The sequence below is a fragment of the Bos taurus genome, chromosome 13, assembly GCF_002263795.3.
Source record: "Bos taurus isolate L1 Dominette 01449 registration number 42190680 breed Hereford chromosome 13, ARS-UCD2.0, whole genome shotgun sequence".
In the NCBI taxonomy this organism is placed as follows: Eukaryota; Metazoa; Chordata; class Mammalia; order Artiodactyla; family Bovidae; genus Bos; species Bos taurus.
In genome coordinates, this window is record NC_037340.1 from 37010218 (window position 1) to 37022939 (window position 12722).

Consider the following 12722-nt stretch of genomic DNA (forward strand, 5'->3'; position numbering starts at 1 on the left):
ATGTAGCCTAAATGTAGTTTCTTTGTAGCCAAACAAAAAAAATTTTATGTTAAAAAATCTTGTGTCCACCAGGCCTATATAAAGAAATATGCCACACCATCTATATTAAAAATATGGAATTTTTACATTCTACTTATATTTGCTTAAAAAAAAAACGTGAAAAATGCAAATGAGAATGGTTTTGACTTGGTCAAGGTACTAAATGAAGGCAATTGGTAGACATTTCATAGAGACAGCCTGTCATATATACTCTATAGTTAAATTCTCAAGGTTCTTCAGAGAAAATACAAAGAACTTATTTTCCCTTAAACACCTAAGACAACATGCCCAAGGGCAGACTGGCCGTTCTGCTAGCCTCCAGCTACGCAGTCTACCCAGGAAAAGAAACTCTATGTTCCAGTGTGCTTTTGTTCTCCTCCCTTCCCACTTCCTCTTTCTCTTTTATACTTTCTTGCGTGTATTTCTTGGCAGTCTAATGACTGTCTCTGAATAACTGTCTCTAAATTACTCTTCTGACAGATTTGAAACCTACAGATAACACCCACAGGAAACACTCCCCTTGGAGTCCCACTATCCAAGTTAAGAGACAAGCAGCCTGAAAAGGTACTTCATCTACACTCAGAACCTTCAGTTTCCATTTATCCTCCCTTGGTTCCTCCGCTGAATCTCGTGTGCAGACATTGACCCCTTTAGCTCTTACATGCTCAATCTGCTTCTTCTCCATGTCTGGATCTTGTATTTTGCAAGTGGCTATTAATTTGCCTTTATTGGTGGCAGCAGTGGGAATCTTTCTGATAAATTTGATTTTGCCAACTTCTCACTGTATTTGATTAAACTATCTTTTCAACCTCATGTGGATGACAAACAAGGAGGTCATAAAAGAAGCAGACTATTTAGAAAAAATACCCCTTCCCGTCTCTCCTCCTCTACAGCACTGAACACACTAATAACCAATTCTTTGACTTTCCGGGGACACCAGATGTGTGTCCCACAGTTCAGTTCAGTTCTGACATCATCTTCCTGACGTTAAAAGGTAGATCCCACAAGATAAAAGTGCAGTCCCACAAGACTGCCACACCCCACGTCAGATTTCAGTCTCATGTCCAGGTTATTACCTGTGCTTCTGACCAACTGGCTATACACTAGAGGTTCCCACTTAATTTGAGATAGTGGCTCAAAGAACCTAGGAAAACAGTCTAGTGACTTACTAGATAATCATTCTATTAGAAAAGGGCACAACCCAGGAACAGCCAGATGGCAGAGATGCACAGGGCACCGTGTGGGGAACTGGCAGAGCTCTCACGCCCTCTCCACGCATGTCATCCTCCCAGTATCTCCATGTGTTCTCCAACACAGAGCTCTCTGAATCCATGGGCTTTCTTATGGAGGCTTGGCTGGTTAAATCTTTTGCCTTTGATGATTAAACAAACAAAATCTCCAGCTCCTTTCCCCACCCTGGGAGTAAGGAAGATAAACTAGAGCTAAAGTTCCAGTGCTTTAATCACATGGTTGGTTCTCCTCCAGGCTTAGAGGCTTTCTAGAAGTCACAACAGTAATATAAATTCAGGTGTAGTTGAAAAAAGCCTGAAAATACAAAAAACATCCTGGGAATTCCCTAGCAGTGCAGAGATTAGGATGCGGTGCTTTCACTACCGGGGCCTGGGTTCACTTTCTGGTTGGGGAACTAAGATCCTATAAACTGTGCGGTGCAGCCAAAAAAAGGAAAGAAAGAACAGATAAACAAAAGACATCTTTAATGATTCTTATTACTTAAGAAAATCCAAGGGTATAGCAGAAAGCAACACAACATTGTGAATTAATTATTCTCCAATTCAAAATAGATTTAAATTGTAAAAAATGATAATAAAAAAGAAAATCCAGTAGTTTAGGAGTTCTGTGGCAAGAATCAAACATATATTTCGTAACATAAACTATAAAATCACAGAACTGTTGCTTCAGCTTTTCTTTAATTGTTCATTTGGGCTTGCATTTTTGATACAATATTCAATTCTGTTCCTTTGCAGGAATCTTTCCTTAGGCACAGGCCTATTTTATGAAGGTTAAATTGGCTAAAATGAGGTAATATAATCAACAAAGCCTTTGAAATAAGCAATAAGTGAGACATGAAAATTTACCAAAGGCATTATTAACTGCACCATAAAGAAATACCAATGAATGGGAAACCAGAACACAACAATGGAAGCATCTGCCTTACCAAAGACGAAAAAGCAATCAAGAGAAGCTGACTCAGAACTAGCAGAGATGTGAAAACTAGCAAATATTAAAAACAATTCTAACCATATACCACATGTTCAGAAAGTTAAGCAGACATGAGCTAGATTAAAAAAACCCAAAACAAACATCTAGAGATGAAAATGACAACATCTGAGATTAAAAAGAAAATACACAGGATGAGATTAACAGCAGATTAAGACATGCAGAAAAAAACACAACTGAATATATAAGAAAACCCCATAGCTAACATCATACTCATTGATAAAGAACTGAAAGCTTTCCCTCTCAGATCAGAACAAGATAAGAATGTCTACTCTTACCACTTCTATTATCAAGAGTACTGGAAGTCCTAGCCAGAGCAATCAGGCAAGAAAAGGAAATAAAAGGTATCCAAATTGGGAACGAAGAAGTAAAATTATCTCTGTTCACAGACCACATGTAGACAACATTTCTTATATGTAGAAAATCCTAATGACTCTATTCCACACACATACAAAAATACTGTTAGAACTATTAAGTGAATTTAGCAAAGTTACAGGATATAAAACCAACATGCAAAAATCTACTGCATTTCTGTATCCTGCTGCTACTGCTAAGTCACTTCAGTTGTGTCCGACTCTGTGCGACCCCAGAGATGGCAGCCCACCAGGCTCCCCCATCCCTGGGATTCTCCAGGCAAGAACACTGGAGTGGGTTGCCATTTCCTTCTCCAATGCATGAAGTGAAAAGCGAAAGTGAAATCGCTCAGTCGTGTCCGACTCCCAGCGACCCCATGGACTGAAGCCTGCCAGGCTCCTCTGTTTATGGGATTTTCCAGGCAAGAGTACTGGAGTGGGGTGCCACTGCCTTCTCCTTCCGCTAAGTCACTTCAGTCATGTCCAACTCTGTGCGACCCCATAGACAGCAGCCCACCAGGCTCCCCTGTCCCTGGGATTCTCCAGGCAAGAACGCTGGAGTGGGTTGTCATTTCCTTCTCCAATACGTGAACGTGAAAAGTGAAAGTGAAGTCACTCAGCCGTAACCGACTCTTTGCAACCCCACAGACTGCAGCCCACCAGGCTCCTCCGCCCATGGGATTTTCCAGGCAAGAGTACTGGAGTGGGGTGCCATTGCCTTCTCGCCTTCTCCTTCTATATCCTAGTAATAAACAATCCAAAAAAAAAAAAAAAATCATTTCATTTACAATAGCATCAAAAAAATAAAATATTTTAAAAATAGATGATGACAATACTACTACTCAGGAATAAAGCTAACCAAGGAGCTTAAATATTTATACACTGAAAACTTCCAAACACTGATGAAAGAAATTAAAGAAGACACAAGTAAGTGAAAGACATGTTCTGTTCATGAGTTGGAAGGCTTAATATTGTTAAGATAACAATATTACCCAAAGTAATCTACAGATCCAATGCAATCCAATAAAAATTCTAACAGCATTTTTGCAGAATGGAAAAGCTGACATTCAAATTCATACAGAATTACAAGAGGCATTAAATACCAGAACAGTACTGAAAAAAATTGAGGACTTGAACTTTACAACTTCAAAACTGACTCAAAACTACAATAACTAAAATCAACAGTGCCAGCATAAAGGACATTTAAACCAATGGCAGAGGCCAGAAATAAACCATCACATATACAGCCAACTGACTTTGTAAACAAGGAACCCAAGAACATGCAGTAGGGAAAGGACAGTTTTTTCTATAAATGGTGCTCAGAAAATTAGATGTTCACAAACAGAAGAATGAAGTTGGACCCTTACCTTACACCATATACAATTAGCACAAAATGTATCAGACTTAACTGTAACACCCAGATCTTAAAAACTCTTAGAAAACATAGGAAAAAAATTTTCATGACATGGGATTTGGTGATGATTTTTTTGGCTATTACACCAGGAACACAGGCAACAAAAGAAAAGTAGATAAACTGGATTTCATCAAAATTAAAAACTTATGTGCATTGAAGGACAACATCAAAGGGGTATGAAAAAAAAATCTCACAAAATGGGAGCGGCCACAACTGGAGAGCCTGTGCTGCAACTCGAGAAGCCAGCGCACCACAACACTGAGCCTGCGTCCTCAGAGCCCATGCTCCACAACAAGAGAGGCCCACACGACGCAACGAAGACCCAGTGCAGCCAAAAATTCAAAAAAGAGAGAGAGAAAAAATATTTGAAAGCTTTCTAATATGAAGAATGACTATAACTCAACAACAGAAAACATGATTCAAAAATGGGTAAAGGATCTGAACAGACAATCCTTCAAATAATAAACACAAATGGCCAACAAGCACATAAGATGCTCAACATCATTATCCATTAAGGAAATGCAAATTAAAACCACACTGAGACACTATCATAATGGATTAAAAACTATTATTAAAAAACAAAAAATAATAAGCATTGACAAGGACATAATTAGAATGCTTGTGCATTGCTGGTAGGAATGTAAAATGGTTCAGCCACTGTAAAAAATAGCTTGGTGGGTCCTCAGGAAGCTAAAAATAGAATTACCATATAACATAGCAATTCTACTCTTAGGTACAGACCCAAAGAACTGACAATAGGAACTCAACAGATACTTGTACAATGTTCACAGCAGTTGTTATTCACAAAAGGCAAAAAGTGGAAGCAATTCAAGTATCCACGGAGAGATGAAAGGATAAACAAAATGTGGCATGTACATACGATGTAATATTATTAGTCATAAAATGAAATGAAATTCTGATATACACAGCTATGAAATGGAATGAAATTCTGATATATGCTACAACACATATGAAATTTAAACACACTATGCTAAGTGAAATAAGCCAATTACAAAAGGGCAAATATTGTATGAGTCTACAAATATTGACAAATACTGTATGAGTCTACAAAAATATTATATGAGTCTAATACAAGGATTCTATAGACTAGGCAAGTTCATAGAGACAGAAGGCAGGAAAGGTTCATAGAGACAGAAGGTAGAAATAGCAAACTAGAAATAGAAGGACATTTCCTCAACCTTATAAAGATGCTACCAGAAAACTACTAGAGACCATCAGTGAATTTAGTAAAATTCCAGGATACGTACACAGAAATTGCTAGCTTCCTATACACTAACAATGAAAGATAAGAAGGACAGATTGAAGAAACAATCCCATTTACCACCAAAACAAAAAGAAAATAACCTAGGAATAAACCTCCCCAACAAAGATCTGTCTAGTCAAGGCTATGGTTTCTCCAGTAGTCATGTATGGATGTGAGAACTGGACTATAAAGAAAGCTGAGTGCCAAAGAATTGATGCTTTTGAACTGTGGTGTTGGAGAAGACTCGAGAGTCCCTTGGACTGCAAGGAGATCCAACCAGTTCATCCGAAAGGAGATCAGTCCTGGGTGTTCACTGGAAGGACTGATGTTAAAGATGAAACTCCAATACTTTGGTCACCTCATGCGAAGAGTTGACTCATTTGAGAAGACCTGATGCTGGGAAAGATTGAGGGCAGGAGGAGAAGGGGACGACAGGATGAGATGGTTGGATGGCATCACCGACTCAATGGACATGAGTTTGGGTGAACTCCAGGAGTTGGTGATGGACAGGGAGGCCTGGCGTGCTGCAGTTCATGGGGTCGCAAAGACTCGGACACGACTGAGTGACTGAACTGAACTGAAACCTCCCCAGGGAGACAAAAGACCTGCACACAGAAAACTGTAAGAAACTGGATGAAAGAAATCAAAGGTGACACAAGTGCAGAGACATACCATGTTCGTGGACTGGGAGAATCAGTGCTGGGGAAATGACTACACCACCCAAAGCAATATACCAAATCCAGAAATACATCAAACAAAGAAAGTAAAGACTTAACTAGGAAAGCAAGGACATTTCAGTATAAAAAGGTCTATCAACCTTAAGTTAGAGCTGAAAAGCACATGGGAAAAAAAAAATCACAACCTTTCCTACTAAAGCCTCTAAGTAGACTGGAAAAAAGAAACAATTTATATATGATGAAGACCATTTGACATTATTTGAAATAATGAAATGTCAGAGCCGTATTTATTGCTTTACTCCATTTAAAATGTTTACCTAAATTAAATTATATGAAATAGAATAGTTCTTTTTTTCTTTAGGTTATATTACATTTCCAAGTATTTTAACAAGTTTATGTTATGGCATTAAATAAGATGTATTAGCTGCTTTCTATTTTCATTAAGTCATCTTTCTGTTACGTAAGCTCAAACGATAAAGTAACATGTGGATGGAGATCTTATATCTGCCCTTAGAAGCCAAAATGTGAAAGGGAAGTCGCTCAGTCATGTCGGACTCTTTGCGACCCCATGGACTGTAGTCTACCAGGCTCCTTCGTCCATGGGATTTTCCAGGCAAGAATACTGGAGTGGGTTGCCATCTCCTTCTCCAGGACATCTTCCCGACCTAGGGATTGAACCTGGGTCTCCCGCATTATAGGCAGACGCTTTACTGAGAAGCCAAAATGGGTATTTTTAAAAACCTACTAAGGAGGTAATAAGAATCACTGACCTAAGTCAACCAACAACAACCAGAATTCGTGTAACTTTAGCTGAAATGCATCAACCCTCACAAAATAATTTAGCATTTGTAACAACTTTAAGTCTTACAAATTAAGAAGTAGTTTGTGAACCTGTCTTAAGTAGAGAAGGCGTTCTAAATTTTCTCTTTATTTGAAAGGTTTTACTTAAAGCACTTTTTGTATTCAAAGGTTTCTTTAGGAAGGGTAAATTAAAAAAACAAACAGAATACATGAAGAAAATTGTGGCTATTTACTCAGACTAGATCTAACATCCACGCTTAAATTCAACCAACTGTATCTAATGCAGCTGATTAAGTACTTCAGATAAAGACATGATTAAGCATCATCTTATGGCCTGGCCATGGAAAAAAGAAAAATCTAATGTTTCCCCCCCCCCCGAAAACATTCCCATGTAACAAAAGCCTGGTCAAATATTCTTACAGTTTTGTCTGTGTGTGTGTTTATTTTTATGTCAGAAATGTTACCTTGGATTATATCATTGAATATTGGCTGTTTCATTATGTTTCTTCTTTAAGATGAAAACAGACTATGTAACAATCTTCTTTTGTGATTCCCATGTTTTCTCACTCTAATTTGTTTTAACATTCTTATTCATTTGGGTAAATTCTACCACTCATCCATTTCTAGCTTTTGTTCTTTACTGTGTTTTCCACAGTCTCTACTGTCCCTTGTGAGCCCTCCAATTTCATCTTCACTTCAGCCATAGCTTTATCTTATTTTTCTTTCCACTCAGTCAGCTTACACTGCACTTTCTCATGTGGTCACACTGTCTCTTCCCTGACCTCATACCACTGTTTTGTGTTCTCACTGATAAATATTTCCATTAAGGGTCTTAAATTCATGGAAGATGTTGGATCATTATTTTCATCTTCTTTACAGCAATATTTTCCTCTGATGAATATTCTTCACCTGTCCTTTGTTTTTCCATTCCTTTCTCCTTTTTCAATTCTCGAATGGCAGTAGCGGCCTTGAGCTGGATTCTTTCTGCCAACTCATCACTGAAAGTGATGAGGTTTTCCTAGACAAGCTGTCTACAGGAAGCTAATACAGAAGGCCACAGTGGGATGAGTTCTGTACCAGCAAAATTTTGTTTTGATTCAGGGTTTTACATGAGAATCAGTTAGCTATTTACTTCTCAACATCCAGAGCAGACGGAAGGCCTTAACATTAGTCAAAGGCATCACCTCCCCTTGTCTGTGTGACTCCTTGTTTGGTTTCATTTCCCAACTTCTCAAAATCAAACCAGAGACAGGGAAACTCCTGCCGTTGGCTTGAGAAGCCATTCTGCTTTTACAAAGGCTAACAGGTTTTGCACCTCACGGTGGGCCTCTCAAACTCATGAAGCATCTCCTGCTGGCTCCAAGCTCTGCAGCCATGGCATCGTCCACTTTCTCTCATAGGTGGCCTGCCTGGTCTCCACTGCTTCAGGCAGCCATTCCAGTTTTGTGGCTTAGCAGACCATGTGCTTTGTATTTTAGTTTTTCCCTCTTTGTTGTTAATAGCCAATTCCCAGAAAGCAGAAGAAAATGCCAACTTAACAGTACCATCTTCAAACCCAGAGTCCAACAATTAACCTTAGTATTTTATACATGATAGAAACTTGAATGTCTCACTACATTACTGAAAGATCAAGGTATGCTTTACTTACTATTACATTGTGAGGTAAAATACTAACTTTCCACAAAATACTATTTTTCATATGGCCATTAACAACTAAGATAATTATTTTTATTTCAAAACCTCATGTGTATATTGGTTATAACCTAGAGCAGAAAATTATCTGATGCCAAAATGTTAAAGATTCTTTTCAAGACCCAGGGTCGACTGGGGGAACAAATTATGAATGTTCTTTCAGTATGCTAATCTTAGTATTTGTTTTTAAAGCAGAACCTTTTTAGTAATAAAGACAACAAGTCATCTGTCAATCTTTAAGAACCCAATGACATTTGGGTTTGAAATGAAGACAATTTATACTATGGGCTTCCCTGGCAGTGATAAAAAAATCTGCCTGCCAATGCAGGAATTGAGGATTCGATCCCTGGAACAGGAACAATCTCTGGAGAAAGAATAGCAACCCACTCCAGTATTCTTGCCTGGGAAATCCCAAGCAGAGGACAGGCTATCGTCCATGGGGTCTCAGAGTCAGACAAGACTTAGAGCTTAAAGAACAAGTTTATATTATATATAGGATCATTCCCTTAGTATTTAACTCTGAAAGTGAAAGTGAAGTTGCTCAGTTGTGTCCGACTCTTTGCGACCCCATGGACTTTAGCCTACCAGGCTCCTCTGTCCATGCGATTTTCCAGGCAATAGTACTGGAGTGGATTGCCATTTCCTTCTCCAGGGGATCTTCCCAACCCAGGGATTGAACCCGGGTCTCCTGCATTGTAGACAGACACTTTACTGTCTGAGCCACCAGGGAAGCCAGTATTTAACTCTAGGTACATTTTTTTTCCTGCCAGTTACTATTCTTCTACTCTTTGCTTATCCAATACCAGGGATGTTCTGAGTAAAATCAAGTTTTACTAATAGCTCACTTTTTAAAGAAGCAAATAATATACCAAAACCAAATTAAACAGATTTTGAACTAGTAGTGTTTTAAATGATTCCATTTTCATACATAACAGTGTATCTGTCAATGCTAACATGTCATACAAAAGAGAAGTAATGCCTGATATAATGTATTAAATTCAGAGGCACCATGAGATCATGTTGATAGAAACGAAGAAGAGCCTTTCCTCTGTTGTTGTTGTTTAGTCCCTAAGTCCTGTCCGACTCTTTGTGACCTCGAGGACTGTAGCCCGTCAGGCTTCTCTGTCCTCCACCATCTCTTGGGAGTTTGCTCAGACTCACGTCCAAAGCTCTTCCTTACAGAATTCTAAGTAAGAAATGGAAATGGAAAGATGGGATTTGAAAAACCACAGTTCAACAACCACCGGAGCTGGAATGACAGTGGACATGAAGAGACATGGTGCACTTCATCCAAGTAACGGAGGCCAGTCACCACTAAGGGCACTGATACACACCACGCTCTGAGAAGCACTGCTGAGAATTCCTGCCCAAAATGCACAACCTGAATCTAACCATGAGGACACATGGACAGCTGCAGTGGAAGGATATTCTACAGAATGACTGGCCTGCACACGCTCTTCAAAAATGCCAAGGCCACAGAGACACAGAAAGAATGAAGAATGTTCAGATTAAAAGAGACTAAGGAAAAATGACAGCAAAATTCAATGTAGGATCCTGGACTGGACTCTGGACCAGAAAGAATTCTTTCCTTTGGTATATACGATATTAGCGGGACAACTGATAAAAATCTATCTGCATACAGGAGAACTGTATCCATGCTCATCAAGGAAATATACGTTAAAGTACTTAAAGACACTGAAGATACTGAATGCAATTTTCTCTCAAACAATTCGAAAAAAGCAAGAATACTGTGCATGTGTATGTGGAGAGAATGCTAAAGCATATGTTATAAATGTGAACATTTCGGGAATCTGATAAAGACACTTTCCCTAATTGTAATACAAGATCAGATCCTTACTACATTCTACTCATCAGATCATCAAATTTTAGAGCTGGAAGAAAAATGTATTCTCTCGCCCAAATTACTTCCAACTTACAGATGAGGACAAGGAAGTTAATGACTCCCTCAAGATGACAACGTTTGAGGCAGAGCCAAGATGATCATACTGCTCTGACTCAGCTCTTTCTACTACTACAAGTTGTCTCTTGAACCTTTACATTGTCATCTACTCCCTAAACATGTGATACCAAATTATCTAGCTCTATCTTCTCATATATTCTAGTAAGCTGGTATGGCAAACCACTTTCAGGCAATCTAAACTTCAGTTTTTAAAAGGTATTTATGCACACAGTCTTTAATAACTAATATCAATAAATATGTTGCCAGAAACATGTTGGATACTATATGAAATGCTAAAAATACAAAACCAACACACTCTACTGTGAGTGACACTGCTAGGTCCATTATGACAGACACCACGTTTGTATTATTGATCACCATAACCCACCTCTTAGGACAGTGCCTGGCATACAATAAACATTCAAATGACTGTATGCTGCTAAATAAAAGACGTCCCACAGCACAAGAATGTGTATAAAGATAATCATAACATCCTCAGTGTTAACAAAGAACCATAAGACAACAGCAATGGAAGTTACATTTTTGCTTGATTAGATCTACAAAGACTTTGGAAACTGAATGACTACCAAAGGTAACACTAGAAAGACAAGTAAGATTTTGACAGACATGGAAGCAGTGGGGTAGTGAGAGGATGGGTAGGGGGAGTTAGATAAAACAGCCTGAAGGCAACAAAGTATTTGGCATTTCTACTAAAATTTTAAACATGGGCTTACCTATTGTTGCTGCAAGTTCTGGATCAAAAGTATCATCTGTGAACCTCAAGAGCAGGCTAAAAGAGATGTCAAAAAGACAGATTAGTAATTCAACTTTTCTTTCTCAACATTTGATAAATCTTCCTGACTGCTCTATTTTGTCACAAGTTAGACACAACTTCAAAGAGCTAATGTAGTCAGCTTCCAGAAACATGGCCTCATTGCAGGTATATTCAGAGGAATTATATTATTGGAAAGGCAATTAAAGAATCCCCAAAGCAAAGTAGTTTACTAGAAAACTTATCTCCTATGCTCCATTTCCTAAGTGTGAAAAGAGGTTTTTGTTTTTTTTTTATATAACTACTGGTATGCTCTTCTGAGAAAATGGTATTAGCAAACATGTAATGCTTTAACCGACATGGACAAAAGGGGAAGAGGAAGTCTCTTGGAATGCAACAAATTAAATTTTTAAGAAATCTAATGCTTCATCCACTCCGAATTCAGGTAAAAACAGAAAGGTGTGAAATCAAGCATTCTGAAACAAGTAGTCTATTACCAAGTGGGAAGAAGAGATACAATAAAAGTAAGGGCTGAAGGTCACATGCTGGCTGAAGTAGGTTTCCTCTGGCAATGCTGGGTAAGGCACATGAAACAAGTCGGCAATATGCAGCTACCAAAGGCTGTCAAAGAAAGGAATGGCAGGAACTGCTCTATATTTTGAAAAGTTAACGCCAGCAAAAAAAAAAAAAAAAAAAAACCCTAAGAAAATCAACAGAAGACAACTGCCATGATTATAGTAAGGGATAATGAAGGAGTACACCTAGGAAATGGTAAAGAAAGGAAGGAAGGCATGAAATGAAAGGAAAAGATAATCACAAAAGTATTCCAAGATTTTATCTTCCAGAATTATTTTATTTAATATAAGGCAGAAATGTCAGTTATTAGAAGTTCTTCAAAAATAAAACCTAAGTTTTTATTAAAGCCCTTTCAGTTCAGTTGCTCAGTCGTGTCCGACTCTTTGCAACCCCATGAACCGCAGCACACCAGGCCTCCCTGTCCATCACCAACTCCCAGAGTTCACCCAAACTCACGTCCATCGAGTCGGTGATGCCATCCAGCCATCTCATCCTCTGTCGTCCCCTTCTCCTCCTGCCCCCAATCCCTCCCAGCATCAGGGTCTTTTCCAATGAGTCAACTCTTCGCATGAGGTGGCCAAAGTATTGGAGTTTCAGCTTTAGCAACAGTCCTTTCAAAGAACACCCAGGACTGATCTCCTTTAGGATGGACTGGTCTGATCTCCTTGCTTTTAGATTTATAAAATTAATAAATCTCCCCTCACATTATCCCTAAGTAGGATGACACCATTCTATTGACTTAATTGTATTAATAAAATCAAGACAATAACTATCTTATGTCTGAATTTCAGGGGACAAAAAAATGTATGACTATTTCTATAGACTGTAATTACTGCTGCTAAAGATTTTTTTTTTTTTTTTTTGTCCACAGGGTATATTGCAAAACATAATGGCCTCCTGGCACTTTCCAAACCCAGTGTCATTAATTCAATTTGA

General features: G+C 38.5%; 1 protein-coding gene across 1 annotated transcript in view; it reads right to left on the reverse strand.

Annotated features, from left to right (window-relative positions):
• Window positions 1-12722, reverse strand: part of RAB18 (RAB18, member RAS oncogene family) — a 28105-nt gene that overhangs the window by 11532 nt on the left and 3851 nt on the right. Inside the window, exon 2 of the mRNA NM_001075499.1 lies at window positions 11173-11228. Coding sequence (NP_001068967.1) covers window positions 11173-11228 — 56 coding nt within the window. The remainder of the gene's footprint in view (window positions 1-11172; window positions 11229-12722) is intronic.